Genomic DNA, 26,201 nt, shown 5'->3' on the forward strand with positions numbered 1-26,201 from the left:
TATATATATATATGGTGATATGCTGTATTTCCAATACAAGACACAGGACACGACGCAACCTCACTCCAAATAAATATGAATAGTTTCTTTAAGAAGGCTTTCAGAAAGAGCTAATTGTAAGATTGAGGCTTGTTTATTGGTTTCAGAGCAACTCCATAGCAACTGCCTGCCAAGATGGCTGTCAGTTAGAAAGTTCATGGAAGTGTTGTCACACAAGAACTACATATTGCGGAAGACTGTGGTCCGCAAACACCAACTGATCTGCAACAACATTGTAAAGAAGAATCACAATTTCCCAACATAAAAAGGGTTCATTTAAATATGCCTAAGTCTGCATGCTGGTGTATACTTTTTCAACTGAATCTTTTAATACCTTTAAGCTGTCAATACCACAGAGGATCATGGTTCTGCTCAGTCTTAACAAACGATTCTCAAGGAGCAGAGAAGTCAATAAAGTAAATCCCACAGTCCCTTCTATTGTTACACTTTTTTTTAGATTTATTTCTTCATCCAGGCCTTGTCTTTAAATCCTGGGTGAGTTTGGGCCAACACTTGCCTCATCCTTTTTATTGCTGAGTAATTCTGATTAGATCTCTAAATATCCAAAAGAATAGTGCATGAAAATATTTGAAATCTTTGCTAATTTTTTACTTTCTTTCTCTCTCAGGGCTGGTGGCAGGCATGGCTGAAGAACAAGGGATAAGGATATAAAATCTCCACCAGAGAAAGGAGGATAAAAGAGAGCAGGAAGATTACTACTTTGAGACTTTTTTTCTACTTTTACATCATTGTACCCTGCAGTCGTATAAAGCACTGACTGACTCTTTAACGGATTACGCTCTCAAAAACATACACTCACTTCCCTCCCCTCACCACCATGTCCTCACACCTTAATCCATCCCTTCTCACCTTCCCCTTGCTCTTCCTTCTCCTCTCCTTCCCTAAGACCTCCACATCTACCACTCCCCCCACCTCTTCTCTCCTCTCCTTCTCTCCGCCGGAAGGTGGTCTCACACATTTGGTGGTCCACAACAAAACCGGAGAGGTCTACCTTGGTGCCGTCAACTGGATTTACAAGCTGTCTGGCAACCTCACCAAGCTGCGGAGCCACGTCACCGGGCCCGTCACCGACAATCCTCGCTGTTACCCTCCTCCTGGTGTCCAGTCCTGCCCACATGAGCTAGTGCAGACTTCTAATGTCAATAAACTCCTGCTACTGGATGCTGCCCACAACCGCTTAATTGCGTGTGGGAGTACTTCCCAGGGAATATGCCAGTTCCTGCGTCTGGATGATTTATTTAAGCTCGGTGAACCACACCACCGTAAAGAGCATTATCTATCCAGCGTTGCAGAGGCGGGCACCATGTCTGGTGTGGTGATCCCCCCTGACATCTTTGGTGGGGGTGGCAAGCTCTTCGTTGGCACCCCTATTGATGGGAAATCGGAGTACTTTCCTACGCTGTCTAGTCGCAAGCTGATGTCGAATGAGGAGAATGCCGACATGTTCAGCTTTGTGTACCAGGATGAGTTTGTGTCTTCGCAGCTTAAGATTCCCTCCGACACCCTGTCCAAGTTCCCGGCGTTTGACATCTACTACATCTACGGCTTCAACAGTGAGCAGTTTGTCTATTACCTCACCTTACAACTTGACACCCAGCTCACCTCGCCAGATGCGAGCAGCGAACAGTTCTTCACCTCCAAGATCGTCCGCCTGTGTGTCGACGACCCCAAGTTCTACTCATACGTCGAATTCCCCATTGGCTGCACTAAGGATGGAGTGGAGTACCGCTTGGTTCAGGACGCCTTCCTGACCCGACCAGGAACCCGCTTGGCACGTTCTCTTGGTATTCGAGAGCATGAGGAGGTTCTGTTCACTGTATTTGCTCAAGGTCAGAAGAACAGAGCCAAGCCGCCCAAGGAGTCGGCTTTGTGTTTGTTCACAATGAGGCAGATAAAGGAAAAGATTAAAGAGAGGATTCAGTCATGCTACAAAGGAGAAGGAAAACTCTCCCTGCCATGGCTGCTCAACAAGGAGCTGGCCTGCATCAACTCGGTGAGTGTTCAAGACAGTATTTCCCAGAAGTGTTTCTGTGATCTGAATGTAGATTGCATGCTCATCCATACCCATACAGATTGTGGTAGGAATTTATCCAGTCTGCAGTCAGCAGCTCAAAGCATGCTGAACTGCATCACTATTGCGTTTCTCAGATTCTTCCTTCTGTTTGGTCGGTTAAAGATTTGCGGGGCTTGCTGTCTACTTTGACCAGTTGATGGTTCAAAATAAGGTATATTTGTAAAATGAGGCTGTTGTAGTGTTTTTCTGGATGTCTTTTGGTATAAGAAACTGAAAAAAAGGAGTGATTGCCCCATAGACTGATATTTCCAAATCCTTTATGTTCCTTGAAAGACAGCTGTTAAAAATTCAAATTCAAAACTTTGTTCAGCCTTCCTATTGGTAAAAGTATGGATGCATGATATATGGCCACTGTTGGCCACTAAATAAAACTATGCCGATATTAACAACTGAAATTTGTTTCCATCTTGTTGGAAAATATTGGTTTTTGGCCATAGCAGCAATGTTTATATCGGGTATCGATTTGGGCCCAAAATTTCATATCTGTACATCTCTAGCTAAAAGTCTTGCTCTCTCTCCTTCTCACTATGTGACATGTGACAAATAGTAAATGTTTCTTTTAAATAACTTTTACATCTTAAAAGAGTCATTAACTTTGAGTTGTCTTCGTCCATTAACAACTTCCACACAGAAGAAGGTTGTTACTTCAACCTGGTAAGCTCTTATCTAAGGTGCATTCACTGATTGTTGTTTCCAAACTAAAAGACATTCATTTCGCATCATTGGTTTGTTTCCCAGAACAATAGTTTTTGGTATTATTTATTTTGTTAAGCATAAAAATAAAAAATCACCAGATAAACTTTGTGATAGTAGGATAGCATTGAAAAATTATTTTCAGATTGTATTTAAATGCTAAAGGTAACACCAGTTATTCAGAGAGGTTTGTTTCTTTTAATCAGCTCAAGGCATATGATGTATTTACTTTAAATTGCAACATTTCCAGTCTGTCTGTCATACAGACAGGAAGAAATTGAAAGATGCTTCCAGAATCAGATCTAAGTTAACTAAATCAGAATAAATTGACTCCTGCTTGTGATGTACTGCATGATTATAATAAACATTTATTAGTACTGACATTAACGAGACCCAGATGGATGAAAGTATAATTTCCTTCCTGATTCTGGTTTTCAGTGTAGTCCAGATATCTCTCTGCTCTCTGGTCTGTGGAACGTTGTGTCCCTATATAATTTGATCTGAAGTTGATGACGACTTGTCAATGCTTTTATTCAGCTTTCCTAGGGGTGTCTGTGAGTGAAGTTAGTATTTGTGTGTTTCACTTGCTCCTGTCACCAGCGCGCAACACACACTCTCAGCCCCCGTATGGTCATGAATAATTCACCTGGTCTCACCCTCCGTTATTCAGTCGGTGCTCCATAACAACCTGCCATAAATCTCTGGACTACTCCACACCTCTCTGCCTCCATATCCTCTTGCTTTCTCTGCTGTTCTATTTTCTGTTTCTCTCCTATCTTTTACCCAAGTCCCATCATTTCCATGGAGAATTCTTTCATTTTGCTAACCTCAAGCTTCCTGGGCTTCTTATTTCATCAGTTGCTTTCTTGCTCTGTTTTTAAATATTGTGTTTAAGGTTTTAGCTTTTAACCTATTTCTTTTTTGCTCTTTTTTTGCTGCTTCTGTTTCAGTCTCCCTCAAGACTTTGATTCTCTCTAGCTTTCTTTCCACCTTCTTTTCAGCTTTATTTTTTTTAGGTGATTGTGTTTGCAAATTGTTGTGTAAAATCTGTGCAAACTATGTTTACCTACATCTTATTTTGAACTTTTACTCAATAATCCATGCCTGATTGTTTCCCTGGCGGTAAACATGACGTGACACAGACTCCCATTTCTCTTAGCTGCTATTCAAAAAGTATAGCAGATGTCTTTTGAGTTTTATAATTCAGGATATGACCCTCTCATCTGATATCTGCCATCATTCGTTATAACTAATCAATCGAATAGACCTGGAACTGAGACAAACAAGGCTGGAGTTTGTCTTTCCAATAGATACAGTGAGGAGGGTATTTGGGAAGGTAAGAATAATCTCCAGTGCTCACAGTTTAAATAGTCGTATTCTGGGACTCACCATGTCTCACACAACATTTTCATTTAGGGCTTCTTTACCAGAGCTGCCAATAATTGTATAAGGTTATTATAGTTAGTTTGGGGTCTTATTAACTTCTCAGTTTTGGACACAATTCCCATTAGAGATAGTCTGGTAAAAACACATACCTGGTTTTACGTTTTGCTTTGTCCATAGGGTCTGGACCCTTGACTACAAGCACTTGCTGGAGGTTGGACCATGATTGGATCTGATTTTGCTAACGTTTGGCTGTGACATTTGTAATGCACCAGCTACACTGGAACTTGTGTGCATTGTCATCAACCCTGTTGGGTATATGATCATATTTTCTTTGCTAACAAAAAATGTCTTAACCCTCCTGTTGTCCTCGGGTCAAAATGACCGAGATTTGTATGTGTTTTCCCTATACACAGAAAATGAGGACAACATTAAACATTCTTCTTGCTCAGACTATAATTGTTCAATATTTGGAAGTGTGGCCAACACAGACTGAACGGCTTTGTTCACATCCTCTGCTGCCATTTTCAAACTACAACCATAGGTAGACTATAATTTGAAAACAACGCAGAAAATTGTCATCTTTCACAACTCCACTTTGCGTTATTGGCATGGTTAAAATTCTACCATAAAAATCAAACTCAATGGGAAAAATTGCAGAGGACTGAAGGGAGATGAGAATCAAGTGGAATTGCGTAGGAATGCAAAGGTCAAGGTAATTCAGAGTGAGAACACAATATAAGCAATAGCTTCTACATTTAGGTGATGCTTTGTGTAGTTTTACTAGTAAAACTAGTAGTTTTACTAGTAAAACTAGTACCGTCTGATAGGTACCGTCTGATACATATTAAGACGGTGATGGGTATCAGACTATCACCGTCTTGAAAATTAGTGGTGCTTTCTCATTGCAATTTTGTGTTCTTAAATATCTGTCACATAAATGCAATTATGTATTAATTTACTATTTCAAACAACTAATGGAGCGTCTCTGACACTTACCCCTTGACATTATCCAAACCCAATGTGGCCTTGTACAGTGACTTGTACTGCATATGCATGTCATTATGCTAATGGGCGTACAGATATATAAAGTATGATTGTCCTTTCTGGCCATCTGTCGTTCTGCCTGTGATCGAACAAGGTCGAGTCAGCGGTGCTTGCTCCAGGATGTCACCGTGATGAATTTATGATCTGGTCGTACAGGCATGTTCAATGTATCCTGACGGGAGAGGTGACAGCTCGTTGCTCCTGCACCAGCATCTTATGGACACTGTTCTACCGGCTCAGTTTAAGAGACGTGCTGAAATCAGAGAGGAAAGAGTCGGTCATTTCTCTTTACTCCAACGCTGTTAAACTTTTAACTTCACCTGAGAGGATCTTTGGTGTAATGAGATTGCTGCTTAACAAGCCAGGTGACAAATGATCATGTTATAAATCATGCATCTTGCTGTAACAAGAGATCTTATGCCACCATCAAAATAGCATAAATGTGGCTGAAACGTAAAATGTGCTAATCTGCCTACATATATACACATCTGTTGATATTATCAAGATTAACTAATGAGCTGACCCAACTGGACTTTATGATCTTTGTTTTGGTTGTATTTGGAAAAGATGGGAATTATTCATTTGTATTTTGAGCTAAATCAGAGTGATGAATTTCTGTTTTGAATTCCTGGTGTTAAATTATTTGTTAGTGTGGAGAAGCAGCAAGGGACCAGAGTGAAGTAATGAACTGGACCTTCAGCTATTCTCGGTTCAGTGTTCAGAAATTTATCATTGCAACATAAGTTGCTGAAAAATTTGCCTTTACTTTTTCGTAGAGCATATCCAAAATATTTGAAAGAGCTTGGAAGGCTTAAATAACTAGTCTCCACCCTTAACATGCTGTTGGCTGGTTCTTCAGGAGCTGGATTTTCAAACGTGTCTACAGCAGAAAGGATTAATTGAGATTAAACTAATTTTTAAATAATAGTCAACTAAAATAGGAATTGATTAATTATTAACTGGAATGTTCAGATTAAAAAAGGTCATTTGTTGAAAAAAATAACATTCAGTGCAGTAATTAAGTTAAAACTGTACCAACACATATTTGTGTTTAAGATATAAAACAAACAAAGAAAAAAATAAACCAACACATTAATCTGTAAATATGTTTTGGCTAAAACTCCTCAAGTGGTATAGTTTTATCTTCACCCACTAAACTATAGTTTATGTTCATCTATTGTATTATATGTATAATGTATATTTATATTGTATAAAGAAGGTTTAAATGAAAAATCTGTATACGGTGCCATTCTTTTTGTATGATTAATCGATAACAAAATAATCTTTAGTTGCAGTCATAAGTGTGTTCCCTTGCTCTAACAAATCTCTTCAGATCGCTTTATTATTTATTTATTATTTATTATTTATTCAGATCATTTTATTGGCTCTAGTGGCCTTTATTTGATAGTGAATTGACAGGAAAGTGGATAATGAGAGAAGGGAAGACATGCAGCAAAGGTCGCCAGGCCAGGAATTGAACCTGTGACGGCCGTGTCAAGGACTAAGGGTATGTGGGTTGTGCTTAACCCCTGCACCACCACAGCACACCCAACAGATTGCTCACTTATATAAAAATTCATGTCTTCTTTCAAGCACTGATGCATTATTATGTTTTTAGTTTAGGCCGAGCTTGAAATAAAAATCCAGACATCACCGTGTGTGTGTGTGGGTGTGTGTGTGCCTTCCTTAGCTGTGGTTATATTTCTTACATCTCAAGATTGGCCCGCACTTACAAATCAAACATTTTAAGAGATGTTGCAAAATTTCAGAAAAGAAATCTCACAACAGTAAGTCAGAATCCATTTATTTCTATTTTATTTTAAAAAACTTTTTCTTTTCTTTTTTTTGCATTTTTTTCATGCCATGTACACACTGCATACAGTATGTTGTGATGCGGTGTCCTATGTTAGTTTTTTCATATCAACTAATCACTTGAGCTTTTTCTTCTTTTTAAGAGCTACAAATCAGTCACCTCTCTCATTTAAAGGTAAAAACTTTCCACAAGTCCACCGCTGTGTCCCTGTTTTTTTTTTTTTTTTTTTTGTTGCCATATTTTCAAGCTGTGATGGGTGTGTCCAGAACTTTATGTCTCACCAAATTTATACCCGCTCATTACCAGGAAGGGGCCAGAGCTGGTCTTGTGGGAATTAAACTGAGTGGTGGGTGACCTTCTCTGCCTTGGGCCGCCGTCCAACCCTACAGCGCAGCGTACAGGCCGACCCTGCGAAGCTACGGCCTTAGCATGGCTAATGAGACTGATTCACATGGAGAGAAAGACAGAGGAAGCTATCTTTTAGTGTGTGTGTGTGCGTGTGTGTGTGTGTGCATGTGTGTTTAGGTCCTACTTTATCTCATTGGTATTGGGATTTTTCTCAACAAGTGCTAATTTGTATGTTTTTTTTGTCCACTTGTTGTTCTTGCTTGCAGAAAATTGGTGAAAACAATAGGACAAAAAGACACAAGTGCTGATAATGAGCGTGCGCTCACTTGAGGGTGTACTGTTGGCAAAAACACAAGTTAGATGTCACACCGGAGCAAACAGATGCTTATGCAATTATTCCCCCATTTCTCCACCCCCACAACCCAACACAGCCCCCACCAAGATGAGTGGACCTCTCACAATCACTTCTTATACATTTTTCAGAGATTGGTAGTGTTTATTAATATTTATCCCTGTTGATCACCGCTGACCAGAATTACAGTCTATTTCTGTGACATTTTCTATCCTGTCCTCCAGAGATCAGGAGGCTTTGTGAATTTTTTTCTCTGTCTTTCAGTCTCTTTCTCCCCAACATCATCGCTCTGGTCATATCAGTTGCATAGATCACCCAGATTGCATCATGGTTTTGTCATGCTGTGTTTGAGAATATTCATGCTCTAAATGGCTGTTCTTGCATCATGCCCGGCAATATCAACCTTAATAATGGAAACCAGCAGTCAGCCATGCATTCATGACTGGAGGATTGGTCATACGCGTTTTAGTTTGTTTTCYKGACCTTATAAAAAGCCTTGTGATTGGAGTACAGTGTTGTCAAGGTATTTCGAGGAGATACCAGGCAGTTCTTCAAGACACGTCTAATCAAATTACAGCAAAAATAGTTCAGTTATTTTAATTTTACAAAATCAAACAATATTTGAACTCAGTGAGAATCATTGGTAAAAAAGTAGCACAAAATGTGTGTAAAACATCTAGTCAGAGGCAATGTTGCTTCTAGAAAATTTTCTTAGAGGGGTCCACACTGCAAAAACACAAAATCTTATCTCCGCCATTTTGCGTGTAGTAGAATTGCAACCCCCAGCAAGTCTTGATTGGAAAAAACAACTTTACCTCTGTATGCCTTTGCATGAAACATGATTCTCTGCGAGGAGCCATGGTCCCCTTCTGGCCCCCTTTTGGGATCAACACTGGTCAAAAGGTTTAAAAATATCTTCTTTTTAATTTTAAAATTGCAAGATGCATACAGATGGTTATTTCATGCAATAAAACATTTTTATAAACATAAAATTTGTAATGGAATGATTTTTTTTTATTTTTTTTATTTTTTTTCAAAATCAAGCCATTTCAAAAAAAGAGATGATATTCAACATTAAAATAAAACCCTGAGGCGTTTAAATAGCTGTACTGAAGATGTCAGGATGGGACGTCTTGTTAGGGAGAAACAGGATCACCAGAAGTATAGATGGAACAAGAAGAAAAAATGTACACATTTAACTTGTAGCTAAGCATCGTTTTATGCAGAAAACATAATTAGAAAGTTGTTCCCTACTGTAAATAGAGCCTTTAAAACTAGACACAACCTAAACGGTGCATTTTTTGTCTTCTCATAGATGTTGTAGAAAGCCATGTTAAACGTGACTAAGATTTGTTTATTATATAAGATTTTCTGACTCAGAGACTTTGGGGGAGGATTATTATTATTATTATTATTATTATTATTATTATTATTATTATTATTATTATAGCACACTGATAAATAATGTACCTTCTATACAAAATTGCTGTCAAATACTTTCTACAAGACGCCCAAAAGGGAAACAATTTTTGACAAAGTGGTCTTTTTTTCCACCACGTCCCTCCTGCCTTGTGTGACGTTTTGATGCATGACACAGCAAAATGTCTCACAAATCAAAGGCATTTCAGTGATTTAAGCTGCAGAGCTCACCCATATGTTTTTTCTTGTAATTTTAGTTTTCCTCTGACTGCTTTTTTAGCTTCAGGTGGCCACATTTGACGTCTAGAAAGCCTCCTAATTAGCAATGCGCTCACAATTGGAAGATTTCTTAAATCCAGCAGATTGAGCGGTTCTTGTAATCTCAGATTTTTTTATAAACAGTGGTGTTCATTGTTAGCCAGAGCACATGACAGAATAGATTAATGGCTGCTAAAAGGCCCATGAGAGGGTGGGCTTGTTGTGGATTTGGTGTGTTTTGCAGCTTGTGGCTGCTTTAGCCTTTAAGCTGTATGACTTGGATCCTAAGTGACCTTTTTCTTCCAGAAAGCCACCAGCAGTCTGAAAGAAATCTGAGTTGGCAAAAACTGAACACCAGCAAAAAAAACAACAAAATAATAGTCTCCACATATCCCTCAGTTTGAGAACTTTAGCTGCACATTTAGAATGAATTCTACTTGTTTCTCAAAGATATATTGAATCACACCTAGAATAGCAGTTTTGCTAAAACCTAATCTTCCTTTGTCAAGTATAATTAATGAGTTCCCAAGATGTCTTCTATGGAGGAACAATGTTACAAAAGGGTAATTTAAATTTCTTTTCAGCTGTTTAAGTAGGTCAAAAAGCCAACTGCATGCTTTACAAAAGACCGCTGGTCGTTCTGGACACAAATCTTTGCTGCACACTCACAAACCGCTGACCTGCAGCGTCTAATGAAGAGTATAATTATTTATTGATGCGCATTCATGTGGTGTTGTGCTTTGAGGTTAGTTTCATGAGATCTGTGTGTATTTGTGCAAACCAACGCATTCGTTRATGCATATTTGTTGATTTAATTATTCATATTTGTGTATGTCTGCAAATATGTGTGTTTTTTTTTTACTGTGGGTCTTTTATTTCCTTGCTTTGTTTGGGTTTTTCTTCTCAGCAGAAAATACCAAACCAGATTTTAATATCTTGTTTTTCAGATATGAATGCACAAGTATCCATGCATCCATAAGCAAACATAAAAATGGTGACAATTAGTTTTAAATAAGGTAAAATATCCATTAAAGTGGCTTGTTGGAGTCTCAGAAGTGTTATTGTGATGGCTCATCGCAACAAGCAAGTAAGGTGAAGATAAAGCACTGAAATGACTTGTTTGAAGTTAGTTTCTGTAGTTGCACCCAGCAAAAATATTCAGACTTTTTCACATATTTCGCTATGTCTTATTTTGATTTCCACATCTAGAGATGTGTGTATTAATGTGCACTTCTTCACCAAATAGCTCAAGTGTATTCAGATTGCAATTTCTGTGGAAATCAATTTCCTACCAAACATTCGATCTTTGGTTGGTCCATTTTAACACATGAATATGCTACACTGTAGCTCCTACTCCACATTCAGGGTTGCCTTTCTTCTTCATTCATCTTCCCATCAATTCTCTAGAACTGATATTCTTCGAGCTGTTGTCTGCAACTGCTTTACTCATGGTTACTTTAGTTCTGATTTGTTATTTTTGTAGACTTTTATCTTTTTTTAGTTGAGACATTGCTTTTTTGTGAAACTGCTTTGCAAGTAGGAGCTTTCTTGCTCCTGCTTTTTAACTTCAAAGGGGCAGTATTATGTGTTTTTTAGGTACCTAGGGCCATTTTATTGCATAATCAAGTAACTGTTAACTTCAGTTGTTATAAAAATGCAATATACTTTAAATAAATTTTACTTCCTGATTTAACATATTAAAATTGGACCTCTGTCTCTTTAAAAACTCCTGCTCTTTCTGAAACTCTGCCTTCAGGAAGTCATCATAACATGGTTCATCACAACATGGTTTACCAACCTTAAACCTCCCAGGCATTTAGCACAGCTGGATGGTTTCCTTGAAGATTAAAATATTTCTCAAGCATGAATAAAGATTCAAGGCTACACTCCAGGTATGTTTTTGATGAGGGTTAGCATTATAGCTAGAATCCATCTTGGCTTTTCCACCACATGGCCACACCGAGATTTGAAGAGGAGCAGCTAAAGCAAACTGGGAGATTTAGCTGTGCATGCAAGCAGCTGATGATATTACTGACACGTTACTTTGAAATATTGTTTCTGCTGCCTGGAAATTGATCAGTTTCTAGATGACAGTCATGAAACTGTTATGTAGAAACAGCAGTGAGTCAGATTTTTTGCCAGACTGACTGCTACTGATGTTGTGGGTTTCTGCCCACAACATCACCATTAACAATGAGTTGGTGAAGATTCTTGGACCATGAGTTACAACAAGACTTACTTTCTCCTTGGGATAAATGACCTGAGCTGAACTCAAACCAGCTTCTCTTGCTGAAAAAAGCCCCACAACATAACACCATTACCATGGTTACTGTTGGGAATGGTAGTCGTTATAAACCTTTATACTTTGGTTTTTGTTGTTTTTTTTACACCCTGCATTACAAAAAGAAACTTTAATGCCGTTTACATTAGTGGATCTGATCCAGTAAAAGTCAACAGTTCACCTGTTCAACCCCAAGTCTGCCAAGAGCAAAGTGAGAATTTGGCTTGGCGATTCCTCATGATTGATGTTCTCTTTGGGAAATGAAGGAAAGGTCAGTATAACTTTGGGATTAGGAACCATAATGGAACTACACTGCTCAAAAAAATAAAGGGAACACTCAAATAACACATCCTAGATCTGAATKAATGAAATATTCTCATTGAATACTTTGTTCTGTACAAAGTTGAATGTGCTGACAACAAAATCACACTAAAATCATCAATGGAAATCAAATTTATTAACCAATGGAGGCCTGGATTTGGAGCCACACACAAAATTAAAGTGAAAAAACACACTACAGGCTGATCCAACTTTAATGTAATGTCCTTAAAACACGTCAAAATGAGGCTCAGTATTGTGTGTGGCCTCCACGTGCCTGTATGACCTCCCTACAACGCCTGGGCATGCTCCTGGTGAGGTGGCGGATGGTCTCCTGAGGGATTTCCTCCCAGACCTGGACTAAAGCATCTGCCAACTCCTGGACAGTCTGTGGTGCAACGTGACGTTGGTGGATGGAGCGAGACATGATGTCCCAGATGTGCTCAATCGGATTCAGGTCTGGGGAACGGGCGGGCCAGTCCATAGCTTCAATGCCTTCATCTTGCAGGAACTGCTGACACACTCCAGCCACATGAGGTCTAGCATTGTCCTGCATTAGGAGGAACCCAGGGCCAACCGCACCAGCATATGGTCTCACAAGGGGTCTGAGGATCTCATCTCTGTACCTAATGGCAGTCAGGCTACCTCTGGTGAGCACATGGAGGGCTGTGCGACCCTCCAAAGAAATGTCACCCCACACCATTACTGACCCACTGCCAAACTGGTCATGCTGAAGGATGTTGCAGGCAGCAGACCGCTCTCCACGGCGTCTCCAGACTCTGTCACGTCTGTCACATGTGCTCAGTGTGAACCTGCTTTCATCTGTGAAGAGCACAAGGCGCCAGTGGCGAATTTGCCAATCCTGGTGTTCTCTGGCAAATGCCAAGCATCCTGCACGGTGTTGGGCTGTGAGCACAACCCCCATCTGTGGACGTCGGGCCCTCATACCATCCTCATGGAGTCGGTTTCTAACCGTTTGTGCAGACACATGCACATTTGTGGCCTGCTGGAGGTCATTTTGCAGGGCTCTGGCAGTGCTCCTCCTGTTCCTTCTTGCACAAAGGCGGAGGTAGCGGTCCTGCTGCTGGGTTGTTGCCCTCCTACGGCCTCCTCCACGTCTGGCCTGTCTCCTGGTAGCGCCTCCAGCCTCTGGACACTACGCTGACAGACACAGCAAACCTTCCCACAGCTCGCATTGATGTGCCATCCTGGATGAGCTGCACTACCTGAGCCACTTGTGTGGGTTGTAGAGTCCGTCTCATGCTACCACGAGTGTGAAAGCACCACCAACATTCAAAACTGACCAAAACATCAGCCAGACAGCATAGGTACTGAGAAGTGGTCTGTGGTCCCCACCTGCAGAACCWCTCCTTTATTGAGTSTGTCTTGCTAATTGCCAATAATTTCCATCTGTTGTCTATTCCATTTGCACAACAGCAGGGGAAATTGATTGTCAATCAGTGTTGCTTCCTAAGTGGACAGTTTGATTTCACAGAAGTTTGATTTACTTGGAGTTATATTGTGTTGTTTAAGTGTTCCCTTTATTTTTTTGAGCAGTGTACTTTGATGAAACCCACTTTTTAAACTGACTGATTCACTTTTTACATTTTATGATTTCTGTAGACATTTTTTTTGTCAAACGTAATTTTGAGGAACTGTGTGTTTGCATTTCAGCGTCTGTCTCTGGGCCCAGCAGCGCAGACTTTTCGCAGGCTCTCATATGGGAGTGAGTTTCTGTAGAGATGTGTAATAATTGGATTTTAGCTGTCAGAGGAGGCTTTAGTTCAGATTAGACAGTGTACAGTATGCTGGACTTAGACTGATAGAGTGGCTTAGAGAACATCATCTGGCTCATGTTAACAGGAAGCTCACTGGCAAACTCCAGCTTTGCTTTGCTAAATGCTGGCTTAAGTGATGCAGATGTGTCTCCTCAAATAACCGTTAATACTATCAGGTTGTGTGCTTGGATGTTTGTAGTGGGAAAATAAAGTATTTTTAGACACTTTAGACATCCCTGAATGTAACTTTTTTTTTTTAAACTAATTTCTTTTTTGCATTTAACACAAAATTATTTTACTGCAAAAATCACCTTGCTTTATATGGATCACATATCTGCCTATATTTGTGTTTTTATCCATTTATTAGGTGTCAAGTTATAAACAGACATTTTCAGACTATCGTATTTTCCGCACCATAAGGCGCACCCTCAGTGAATGGCCTATTTCAAAACTTTTTTCATATATAAGGGGCACTGCATTATAAGGCACATAGAATAGACACTTCAGTTTTGGTTGCCAATTTGTGCCATACTCTATTATTACACATCCACATTTGTAAAGAAGTGGTCCCGAGTACTTTATATAGTAGGCTGCCCCAGTCGTTGTTTCACTCATGGTGTTGGTGTCGCGATATTGTGCCCAACTGTATCGCGACACGGTTGGTCTGGGTAACACAGACCAACCGACACGCTGCCGCTGCAGTCTCTCTCTTCCCCCGCCCCTCCTCCCCATGGCTTTAAATGTATTATCAAACTTTATTAACAAACCAGCATTCTGACAACTATCCCAGCATGCACCGCGCACTTCTTCTTCTATGGGGGAAAATGAAGTCGGCGGCTGCTTTCCATAGTTGCTAGACCTGTTGTGGCTCATTATTAGTCCATATATAAGGCACACTGGATTATAAGGCGCACTGTCAGCTTTTGAGGAAATTGAAGGTTTTTAGGTGGGCCTTATAGTGCGGAAAATACGGTAATATGTTTTACCTGACTGAATATTTTTAAACTGCAGCTTTAAGTGAAGTCAATACTTCATGTGGGCTACATGATTAAAAAGAACGTAGTCGTGGGCCAAGAAAAAAAAAAAGAAAATAAAATCCCAATATTATATTACTCAGGTAATTTCCTTTTACCTGGGTAGCACAGCTGTTCTAAAGGTCAGACTAAACATACAGCGCTTTATAAAAAAGTAAACCAGAAGAGTAGAAGAAGAAAAAACATTACAAGAACATCTGTTTTTAAAAATATGCTGGGTGAAGAGGTTTATTGATCTTCCTCAGTAACCATAAAGATATAAAAACAGTCAAAGTTCATATGGTAAATCAGTTTAACAGTTCTTTGTTCTTTTGAGGAAACGGTTGACAAACTAGCTCACTATTGCCACCTGTGAGGTTGTAGTGAAAACTGCATACATCTAAGTGGAATGCTGGTCCAGACCCAAAACTACCACGTTTTGGGTCTGGCTCAAAACGTAGAATGCACCGAGCGAGCTGAACGCCCAACAACGTCTCATTCCAAAGCTCTATTGGCCAATATTAGAGGAGCTGGACAGCTCTCCTCATTATCATATTGATGCAGCAGAAATACCAAGTAGAAAAAAACCAAGCAGAAATACAGCAAGCAGAAAAGGAAGAAGCAAAAAAAGACAAAGCAAATATCTATTTTTCTTGACAAAACGCATGTTTAGGGGAAATGAAAAAGAAAAAATATATACATTACTTGACAGAAACTCATGTGTAAGGAAAAGGAAAAACTAAATATATATTTATGCTTTTATTTCTTATCAAATATATATATTTATGCTTTTATTTCTTCCTTCCTTCATTTATTTATTTATTTATTTATTTATTTATTTATTTATTTATTTATTTATTTATTTATTTATTATTTTATTTCTTGTTATGTCAGTTTTGGTCCTCCAAAAATTTATTTATGCTTTTATTTCTTATCAAAATATATATTTATTCTTTTATTTATACATGTATTCTTTTATTTATATATGTATTCTTTTATTTTTTATTATGTCAGTTTTGGTCCTCCTTAACAATACTTTAATAACATTTGATTCAACCAAATCAGCAAACCAATATAGAAAATACATAATTAAATACAGGAATTTGTCACCATCCAGTGAAGTCACATTATTATATTTACCTTTTAAATATCAAATTTAATAAATAAAAAGTGTTGCTCTGAAAATGTGCATCATTGTTTTCAAATGGCAGGAAAAAAAAGAAACAAAACAAAAATGACCCAAAAGACTGGAGCTTTCCCACATGGAATTAGCTCAGCTGACACAGAGGCTGTCTGGGGTGGAACAAGCCGCCGTCCTGCTGTGCCACATTAACCTATAAGGCCAACTGATGCTGCAGTGTTGGAGCTGAGCCCTCTCCTTTCTCACAGATCTCAGTCACCATTTCTCTCTTTCTCTCTCTCTCTGTGGAATTGCTCTACTTTGTATGTTTTGTTTTACTGCACACCTTGGAAACAGGGAAATTATGACCCAGAAACGCATCCCCGCGGGGCTTGGTCTTGACAACCGCTTTTACCATGCTTTGGAAACTCGCTGCAGTGTAGCACTTAAACCGGTAGGGTGCATGTTCATGATCCAGCGGCTTCATTTAAACTTGGGGCAATTAAAGCAATTATCCCAAAAGAGTGTTGGAGGTGTTTTAAAGTATATTGACTGCAGCAAATTTCTGAGCTTCTCGGATCCCTGCTTTAAACAGAAATGCTTAAAAACCCCACAAGAAGTAGTCTCAGTTGAGATTAAATGTTTTTTTGAAGAATCAGTGATTTACACATCAGGTTCAGTCTAAGTTCAGTTGTCTTTTCCATAAAACACTGACAAATGATCTTATCTCAAAAGCAGTCGAACATTTATGTATTTTGTCATATTGTACTTGCAATTTTTTTTGTGTGATACTTTTACACAGTATGGTGGATAATTATTAAAATAAGAAAGAATGATGCGTATAATTATTTATTTATTTTTTTTACAGATTGAGGAATACATTTGTTTTCAGCAGGAAGCCAATACTTTGTCAAGTTTTGTCAGGTTTGGTGGAAAGGCCTGTGTATATCAATTTTCATCTGGAATTTGACTAGCCCTTCTAATATAAGTATGTTTTGAGATAAACTCTTTCAGTTGTTCCTGTTGAACGGTGAACCTCCAGTCCAGTTTTAAGCCCTAAGAGGTTTTTTCTTCCAACCTTGTAGCTTCTGAAAAACTTTTACCACTTTTTCTCTTCCTGTTGAAGAAAAAAGTCCACATGGCATCTCTCTTAATTAGAGATGTGCCGATCAGGTTTTTTCCTGCCGATACTGATACCGATCACCCATGAGGAACGATCACCCATGAGGGCCGATCACCGATACCGATCACCGATACCGATCACATAATTATTATTATTTTTTTAATCATAAACACTACCAGTTACATTATGTGGAAAAAGGAACCAGGAATTCACCTTTATTTAGACAAAAACTTGTTTTTAAGAACTTTTTCCAAGAAGAAAACTAAACAAAACAGGCATTCTGCAAATTATACTGCTATCGGTCTGAAGAGGCTAAATAATGCAAAGAGCCAAAATAAAACTTCTCAACATTGCCAAAAAAATTCAAGTATAAAACTTAACACTCAAAGGCAAATACAGGTTCCATTACAATAAAGACCTACCTGAGTTACTGAATGAAAACTTCCTGATAGCATAGAGGAAAGCTGATTATAGCTAATAATGAAAGGATGTATCTGACTGAGAGGAGTAATTATGCAGAACGTGGTGGAGGCGGAGGAGATCGATTTTTTTTTTAGAGATTATCTGTCTCATGTTAGGACAGCGAAAGTTCTAATACGTATGTAAAATGTATTTTTTTAGGTTAGATGCTGCAGCTTTAAMMRRRGKTTSSKKKKRAGAGTCACTACCAGGTGGAGCAGAAGCGGCGCTCCGTCTGTGAAATATTACTACCTGTAGCGCGTAGCAGTGGTTCAACAGCGAGAGCAGAACCACATCACAGCTCGAAGACTTAAATAATTTTGCGGGTTATTTGTTTAGCTTTCTTACAGTCATGCTAATCCGGGTGAGTGTTTGTAGCTGTGCGCTGCTTTACCTGCTATCTGATCCTCCATATGTCTTTTTTACTGCAGTGAGCCTCGATGTAGCCAAACTCCGTCAAGTATGGCATTGTTTTTATGTCGTATTGGCTTTGTTTTGTTGAATCATTTTGACCTGCTTCAATTTTCCGCCGCAACATGCAAACTTCCCCATTCACTCAGTGGGTTATAGTTCCACATCGCTTAGAATTTGTTCCTGCGCGTTTGCACAGTGTGAAGGAAAGAGGAGACCAGCTGCACAGGCAGRCTGCGAAATGAGATGCAGGTGATCGGTATCGGCAACAAGAGCCAATGATCGCCGATCACCGATCATGCACTTTTTCACGAAAATCGGCCGATTATGATCGGTGACCGATCGATCGGCACACCTCTACTCTTAATTCATGTGGACTTGTTAAGGGTGAAAAGCATTTTAATTTCTCTGCTCAGTTTTTCTGTGAGTTACTTTTCTTCATTTTTTCCCTTTACATAGAAATGAGTGCCATTGGAAAACTGGTTCTTTGTTTGAAAGGGATAAAACACTCAATAATACACACATTAATACACACAAAATAATCAAAATGTTTGTTTTTTACATGCGTTACCAAGATAGATTAATAGTGATGGAGATTTTTTTGCGCCCATTTGGATATTCTTCAGAAAACAGTTACAGGTGAATTTTTTGGATCATGTGTTTATGGCTGTTGAGGAACAAAGCTGCTCTATGGCCCCATTCACATGGAAATGTTTTTTTTTTTTTTGTCCTAAACTGAATCAATATGGGAACATTTCCTGAAATGTTTCTTATCCAGGGCACCAGGTGGCTCAGAGGTAGAGCAAGTGCAACATCTACAGAGGCTGGAGTCCTCTACGCAGCTGTCGCAAGTTGGATTCCCAGCCTATCTAATGTATGTCCTTTCCTTACACACCTACCCTTTTTCCTGTCAAACTAATAATGAACAAAATTGACTAGTGACAATAAAACCTTAAAAAAATGAAATGTTTTCATACACATGGCCAAAACACAATTTCTTTGTTCCTCCAGACCTGTAAGTGGCACTAAACATGCCTCCACACAGTGCTAGCGGTAAACACAAGAAAACAAGAATAGCAAACAAAAATGCACAAAAAATGTCTTTTGTATTGAGTGAGTTGCATCAGTTGCAGCACAACTACAAACATAATCCACCTTTATTCTTGTGGTTCTTGACGCATATGGGGTTATTAGTCAGGTTAATGTTAGCCTGATAAGCTAGCGTTTTAACAAAAGAGCGTTTTCACTCATCTTAGAAAAAGAAACCTAAATACTGTTTGGTAGGAATATGTCCCTTGTTAGGTTGTTTGTGCTTTAGGATGTAGCAGGTTTGCTTCTGTTGTCAAGTCTTATTTTCTTGTTAGGTTAATTAGCATACAGCTAAGTTAATTCTACTGTAGATATTGTAGCTGCTTTGGAACCACTATCTCTTCTCAGAGTTTTCACACAATATTCACCCATTACAAATAAGGTTTCTCAAATTATGTTTTATGTTAGCTATGGTTCACATTTGTTATGAGTCATAGTAGGGGTATGTTTACAGAGGTCTAACTACAACTCAAATGTTGATCTCTCATCCTAACAGTTCCTTTGACTCTGACCTTAAAGGTAGAAGTGTCTCCATCTCCTTTGCCTTGAGGTTTTCCTTCAACCGGAGCACGCATCTCTCTGCTGCTAGGCTCTGTTTTGAAATGTCTCAACCGAGCCACAACAGCAGATGCCAAAGCAGTGGAATTTCTTTCTTTTACTAAGTAAAATCAAATATTTTCCAAAAACAGCATCAGGACCAATGGTGTCTGGTTTTCCAATAGAGAATCAGACACAGATTAAGATTAAAATGTGGCACATGCAGTTCAAGAAAACACATACTCATGTTTGAAATGTAAACAAAATAGTATGGCTTAGATTATGCCACAATGTTTCAAAGGGCCTCTCAAAAATATTTGTACCACTTAAACTTTTACACATTTACAATTTGTTGTACTGGATTGAATTTTTGTGTATCAGCCTGAATCCACTCTGTTTTTGATTTTATTCCTAAAAAAGTTACAGTATTGTTTTCCTTCATTTACGTTGTGGTGGTTTAGGTGTGAACTCTTTTGCAAGGCATGACGATTCTTCAGAGTACCTGAGTTTATTTGATCAGTGCTAACCTACAGGAATCAGTATTGCTTGAACACTTATTTTCACATTTTGCTTCACCCTCTTTATCAAACCGTTGCAGTTTTATAATTGGCCCTAGTGTTCCGGTATAGCTGCTCATCTTAACCTTTCTTGCTGGTCCTCTACTTCGGTTATTGGCATAAGAAGCAAATTGTGACAAATTATTCCTTTGCCATCCAAAGCTTTTTCAATTAGATTAGCTTTTGGTGCTCGTTTTTGTGTGACTGTGACAGCACGCGTGGGCATGAGATGCTCATGATTCGGTGGCTTTAATACAAATACCCAACCCACTGTGTGCGTGTGTGTGTGCAACTTTCAGTGGCTCAAGTCCTTCCTGCCTCATGCACAGAACTGCCAATACCACACGTAGATGTTTGTTTGCGTGTGTGTGTGTGTTTGGCTTCAAATGTTCCAGTCTTTAGATAGATGTTCAAAATCCCTACTGCAGCCTCTCTTTATTACCACACCAACACCACCACGTCTTTCTTGTTTGGTCGCCATGTGTACGTTTCAAACACACATCCATGTACTCATTAACAACCAATTAGACAGCAGATATTGGCTCAGAAGGGGAATGAAAAGGCCAAACGTGGTTGTTCTCCCCCTTCAACACCAAGTCCCAACAAAATATTTGGATGCAGGCCAGGGTGGAGAATTTGCGTATTATTGACTTGCCTTTCCCATATGTAATGGTCTGAGCTCGTCTTGGCTGAACTTACATAATTAAATGCATTTCTTTTCATACTCCGTAAGTGTTGTTGTGGTTGCGTCAGCCATCCGGGAGGCCTCGACACAGCTCTCACTTCAACATTATCATTCACACATGGGAGGGACACGAGCTATGTTTAACATACACACGTGTAGACACACACAAACATGCTTGCCGGTTTCTCCCTGGGATTGGGCCGATGTGTTTGTAGCGGCGTTGAATGAGAGATGCTTGAGGCTTTTGTCTCTCCGGAGAGTGTGTTGATGACATCCCTCGCTCTCTTTCGCTCAACTCTATGTTTACCTCAGTTATCCTCTAAAACAGCCGCATTCTCTCTTCTTCTCTCTGTTTTGTTAATATCAATGTTCTCTGCCAATTAATCAAAAGTTAAAAGTGTATGTGTGTAACATATTTCAGGCAGTTCAAAGTGCTTTACACAATTATAAACATAGTAGTCACCAAATGTGAAACGAGCAAAAGAAAAAAAAGTATTTAAATGCCATCATCAAAATCATACTGTGACTCCATGAGTGAAGAGGTACATACAGATGAGTGCATACATCGTCAGCTGGACAAAGTGACCTCCAGCAAACAAAGACACCAAGAAAATCTAAGAGAAACTGGTCACCCAGGGATGCACATTGAAAATAACATCATAGAAGCGTCGAGCGCTCACATCCCTCTCACGTTCCTACATTCCCACCCATGTTCCTGCCCAAGTTCATGTCCAACATCAGTGGTTGACCTCACAAATGCACATCTTGAAGAATAGTCCAATAATACCATTATTACATTACTATCCCTTGTGAAAGAAAACAAAAAGATTAGGATCTGGGCTTTGACAGAGCCATTCTAACACATGAAATGGGTAGTAATCCTCAGCATACAGCCAGAGTGGTTGCTGTCAGGAGACATGAGAGGCCAGCATTTTAGCAAACTACTGTGAGAAGCTTGTGAAAGAAAACATTTGACCCAAATCATACAGTTCAAAGTCAATGCTACAAAATGCTGTATGTACATTTCTGCTTTGTATTTACACATTAATAAATCTCTGATTCTCTGTCTCAATAGTATGTCTCTTTGCAAATCTAAATAATTTTCATAATTAACTAACTTAGACCACATTTGGTCCTAATTTGAAACAGTAAGAAAAAATATGTATTTATATTTATTTGATGCATAGAAACATCTGGTTTTAGTTGTATATATCAGTGGTCCCCAACCCCCGGTCCGTGGACCAATTGGTACCGGGCCGCGCAAGAAAGAATGAAATATTTCCGTTTTATGTATTATTTGAGTCTGGAGAATCTTTTATTTTGAAAATCATTTAACCGGATTCTCTCGGTTACTTGCGCGCCCACATTGTCAGATGTCTTTGGAAAGTTTCTTTGCAAAGGGGAAAGGCCCAGAGAAGAGACAGGAGAATGGATTTATAGGTGAGTCCCACATTACAAACCCGCTCTGCGTAACATGCGGCGACCGGCTGCTAATGAGGCAATGAAGCTTAACTGCTTCATAGAGACCAAGCACGCTGTGCATTTAAGCAACACTTCGGGTGTCATTGTCTCCCGTCACTCCCAGATCGGACACTCGTTGCAGAGAAACAAGCTCAGGGCTCCATTTGTCATTATTGTGAGTTAAAATTTTCACGAAAGTAAAATGTTCGTTTTTGTGTCGCATCTGTATCTTATTTTGAAGGGATATGTAAACGTTACCATAGCGACCAGAGTCAGAGAGTGTTTGGGCAGTGGTCGAGAGGAGATGATAGCTTGTGAGTCTTAAGTCTGGTTTAGACGGCAAGATTTAACAATTGTCGGCCGATTCTCCAAACCTTTGTGACCACAGAGCTGATAAAGAACAACAGGTTCGATCGGTTCGTGTTTCCAGCCACACGGCAGGAGAAACACACCACACGAACCGATTCCAGTCACAAACATCCCGATTCCAGAGGAAAATCCACAAAACTCCCAACATAGCATACGGAAATTTAGAATAACTAAACACGGATGACGATGTAAAAGCAATAGTGATAGTTTGTGGAGTCATTTTAAGAGATAAAAGACGTAACAAAAAGAAAAGGCGGTGGATGAAAGATGACGGAGCAGCCCCTCTATTTGCTGCACTATGATTTGGAGGTGACTGTTTTTTCATAGTTAACATTTTTAACTGAATAAACATAAACACATATAATAAGGACCTTTACATATAATAATAAACATTTCCACATATCTCCGATATCCACCGGACTCTCAGTTGCGCGATACGTCGATATGTCAGCTGTTTGGGATTCCCCTCTGTTCTGACGTCACTGCGCTTTCTGATTGGCTACCTGTCACATTCAGCAGGTTGTATTCTCGTTCCCAGTCAGGGAAAACCCCACAGGCTGCGATAAAAATGCCAAGACAACCCAAATTGGGTATATTCAGGCTTTAGCGGAACACCAACACCGCCTTATCTGACGGTTCGCCCCCCTGCCCTCCACCGGGCCGCAGAAAAATTTTCCAAGTCTTGACCGGTCCGCGGTAATAAAAAGGTTGGGGACCACTGCTATATATAATGTCAATTGAAAGGAACTGCAGTTGAAGTACCTGGAAAACGATGATCCAAGATGAGCATCTGGTTTTATGCCCCATTATATTTTCAAAAACTGCTCTTTACCAAACAGTGGCACCTGGGATTTGAACATTATTATAATACTTAGAAAAAAGTTCTATTCTGAACAGAATATGTAAGTCCTTTGAAAATAATTGCCACAGTTCTGTTTAACATATTCATGTAATTACTGCCTCGCTTTCCTCTGAGACTTCACTTTGTATTTCAAATAAAATCAGTCGACCTTTAACTGTAGAAATAGGCCAAACTAAACTTAATCTGGTTAATCTAAATATCTCTGTAGGGTCTCTTCATTTTGTACAAAATGGGTGTCCCTCGCACACAAAAAATGCTCTTTTTAGAAGATGATGAGCCAAAATTATTTTTCCAATTTTGTTCATGAAGACTATTACTTCACTTCTGAATGCATAATAAATATTTGTGAATTTACAGTATTTTTCACATCTGAAATACAAAATTTGAGTCAATAAAACCCTCTCTTTTGAATCTTATTATCCAAGCCAGGAAGTGTCAGGAATGTGGTTCAGAATTTTTTTTTTGTTTACAGAAGTTTGAAAATTTAATTTGTAAATTTATCAAATAATGAATTATCAGAAATTTTAATATCAAAAATGCCAGTTTTAGCAATTAACTTTCATTTAAAAAATATATATATAATAATTTTGTACCAACTCTGGCGCGGTTCAAATGCATATGTAAATGTCAAGCAGACTGGAGACCGCTGCAAAAGCGGGAAGCAAACTATAGTACGGGCATTTTGGGTAAATATATCCAAAACAAACTTGCGTGTTTAGCTCTAGCATGAGAAATTTTAAGTCAAAAAAGAAATCCTTAAACTGCTAAAATCTGATGCTATGTAATTTTTGTTTACATTTGTGAAGGAGGAAGTTGAGCTCTGTGACTTTTTCAGAGATATTCCTGTCATTTCCATCAGTGGTTCTTAGTGCAGCGCCTCCACAGGCCAGGAGGGGAACAGGTTTCCAAAGGGTTTGATTTTGACACACTCTAGTATGAAAACAAACAGCAGCAGGTGAAAATGTAACAAATGTTGCAATTTTAGTCATGCCTTGAGAAGAAGGCGACTGAATCAAGTTATTTACTTTGCTCTGTTGTCCAACCATTTTTCCTGCTAGTAGTTTTGACCAATGTACATTAAAGTGAAACAACTGAAGTCTGCAAACACAACTGATATTAAAAAGGGGAAAACACATGACAAACAGAAGGAACAGATCTGTTTTACAACAACTCTGTGTGTTTGTGTGGTTTAGTGGCTGATGGCTGCACAGCTAGCGGCGGTTGAAATGGCAGCATGTCCTTTCCAGGGCTGCATAGTTTAAAACCACAGTTTGGCTGCCGCTGCTCTTCAGCCTCTTTGGTTAATGGGTAGTTCTCTAGCTCAATCCATGCTCTCTTTTGCCCTCTCTCGCTCTTTCTGGCTCGAGGCTCATTAGTGGCTACAACAGTGTTGTTGACCCCACAGCCCTCAACTATGTCTCCCCTCTCTATCTTCCCTCTACTCGTCCCTTTTGTCTGCCCATGTCCTTTCATTTTCCCTCGTTTGAGTTGCCCCACTCTTTCCCTCATCACCCCATCATCATTCTTCCAGCCCGGCTTGGCAGCAGTCTTTATGTGGAAGAGCATGCGTGCTGCCCTAGGCCTGTCGGCTCCTGTGTACAGTCGAGGTCTTTGGGCAACAATGGGGACCCTGTCCTTGTCTATCTTGCTGGAAATAGAGCAAAGGTGTGTGTGTGTGTGTACGGCCTATAATGTTATGTACATTGTTCTGGATTAATAATATTAATAGCATGGCCACAGGTTCAGTAGGGCATCAGGGACACACTATGCAAAGACTTTAAAGACTACATAATAAAAGTCTACAGCACGGTGCGTTGTAGGGTATTCATAACCTTTGAAAATTTCCCATTTTGTCAGCCACAAACATAAGTGTGTTATATTAGGGTTTTATGCAATAGACCAATACAAAAACATGCATTTAAATATTGTGGGGTTGAAGGAAGCTTTAGTGTGTTTTTTATATTTTTTTTTCCAATCAAAATTTTAAAAAAGTGTTAATTTGTTGTCAGGGTGTCTGCACAACATTACAAAGTCTTAATAAGTCTTAAATTCATGTGTCGAAAATGAAGGCTTAAGGAATGTCTTAACTTTATTCTAAAAATTGTAAGTTGACCTAAATATGTTTATCACAGGTCTTAAATTTGTCACAACAGGACCAATAACCTATATTTTTGAACGTTATATGCAGTCCAGACATTGGGTAAGCAACAGCCAAACACTTAATTTCCCACTTTAAAGTAAATAAATGTTGTACTTCCTGCCATTTTTATATATATGTTTCTGTCAAGATACAGGTCTTAAATTTTGTTCATGATGATCTAAAAAAGATCTTAAATTTGAGTTAGCACATTTTAGCATCAAGGCAGTTCAAAGTACTTTACGTATAAAAACACAAAAATAAAAAGTCATAAAGTACAGCGTACAGACATAAATTTGAGAAAGCAGTAAGAAACATTACATTTTGTTGAGTGTTGATCAAAATAATCATTGCACATCAAACATGTTGCTCAATGTTCCAGTGATTATGCTTGAAAAGCAACTCTAAACAGATGGATTTTTAGCCTTAATTTAAAGGAACTTGATGTTCTGAATACTTCGCGAGATCACTTCAGGTTTTGCACCAGGCAGAGTGTAACCATTAGATCAAGAAGAAGATATCTACTGCAATATATATATATATATATATATATA

At 39.0% G+C, this 26,201-nt stretch overlaps 1 protein-coding gene across 3 annotated transcripts in view; it reads left to right on the forward strand.

Moving 5' to 3' along the window:
* Positions 1-26,201, forward strand: part of LOC103466867 (plexin-A1-like) — a 331,178-nt gene that overhangs the window by 49,028 nt on the left and 255,949 nt on the right. For all 3 annotated transcript variants that reach the window (XM_008412750.2, XM_008412753.2, XM_017305775.1), the window contains exon 2: positions 668-2,053. In XM_008412750.2, coding sequence (XP_008410972.1) covers positions 878-2,053 — 1,176 coding nt within the window. In that variant the 5' untranslated portion in view covers positions 668-877. The remainder of the gene's footprint in view (positions 1-667; positions 2,054-26,201) is intronic.

The sequence above is a fragment of the Poecilia reticulata genome, linkage group LG7 (genome assembly GCF_000633615.1).
Source record: "Poecilia reticulata strain Guanapo linkage group LG7, Guppy_female_1.0+MT, whole genome shotgun sequence".
NCBI lineage: Eukaryota > Metazoa > Chordata > Actinopteri > Cyprinodontiformes > Poeciliidae > Poecilia > Poecilia reticulata.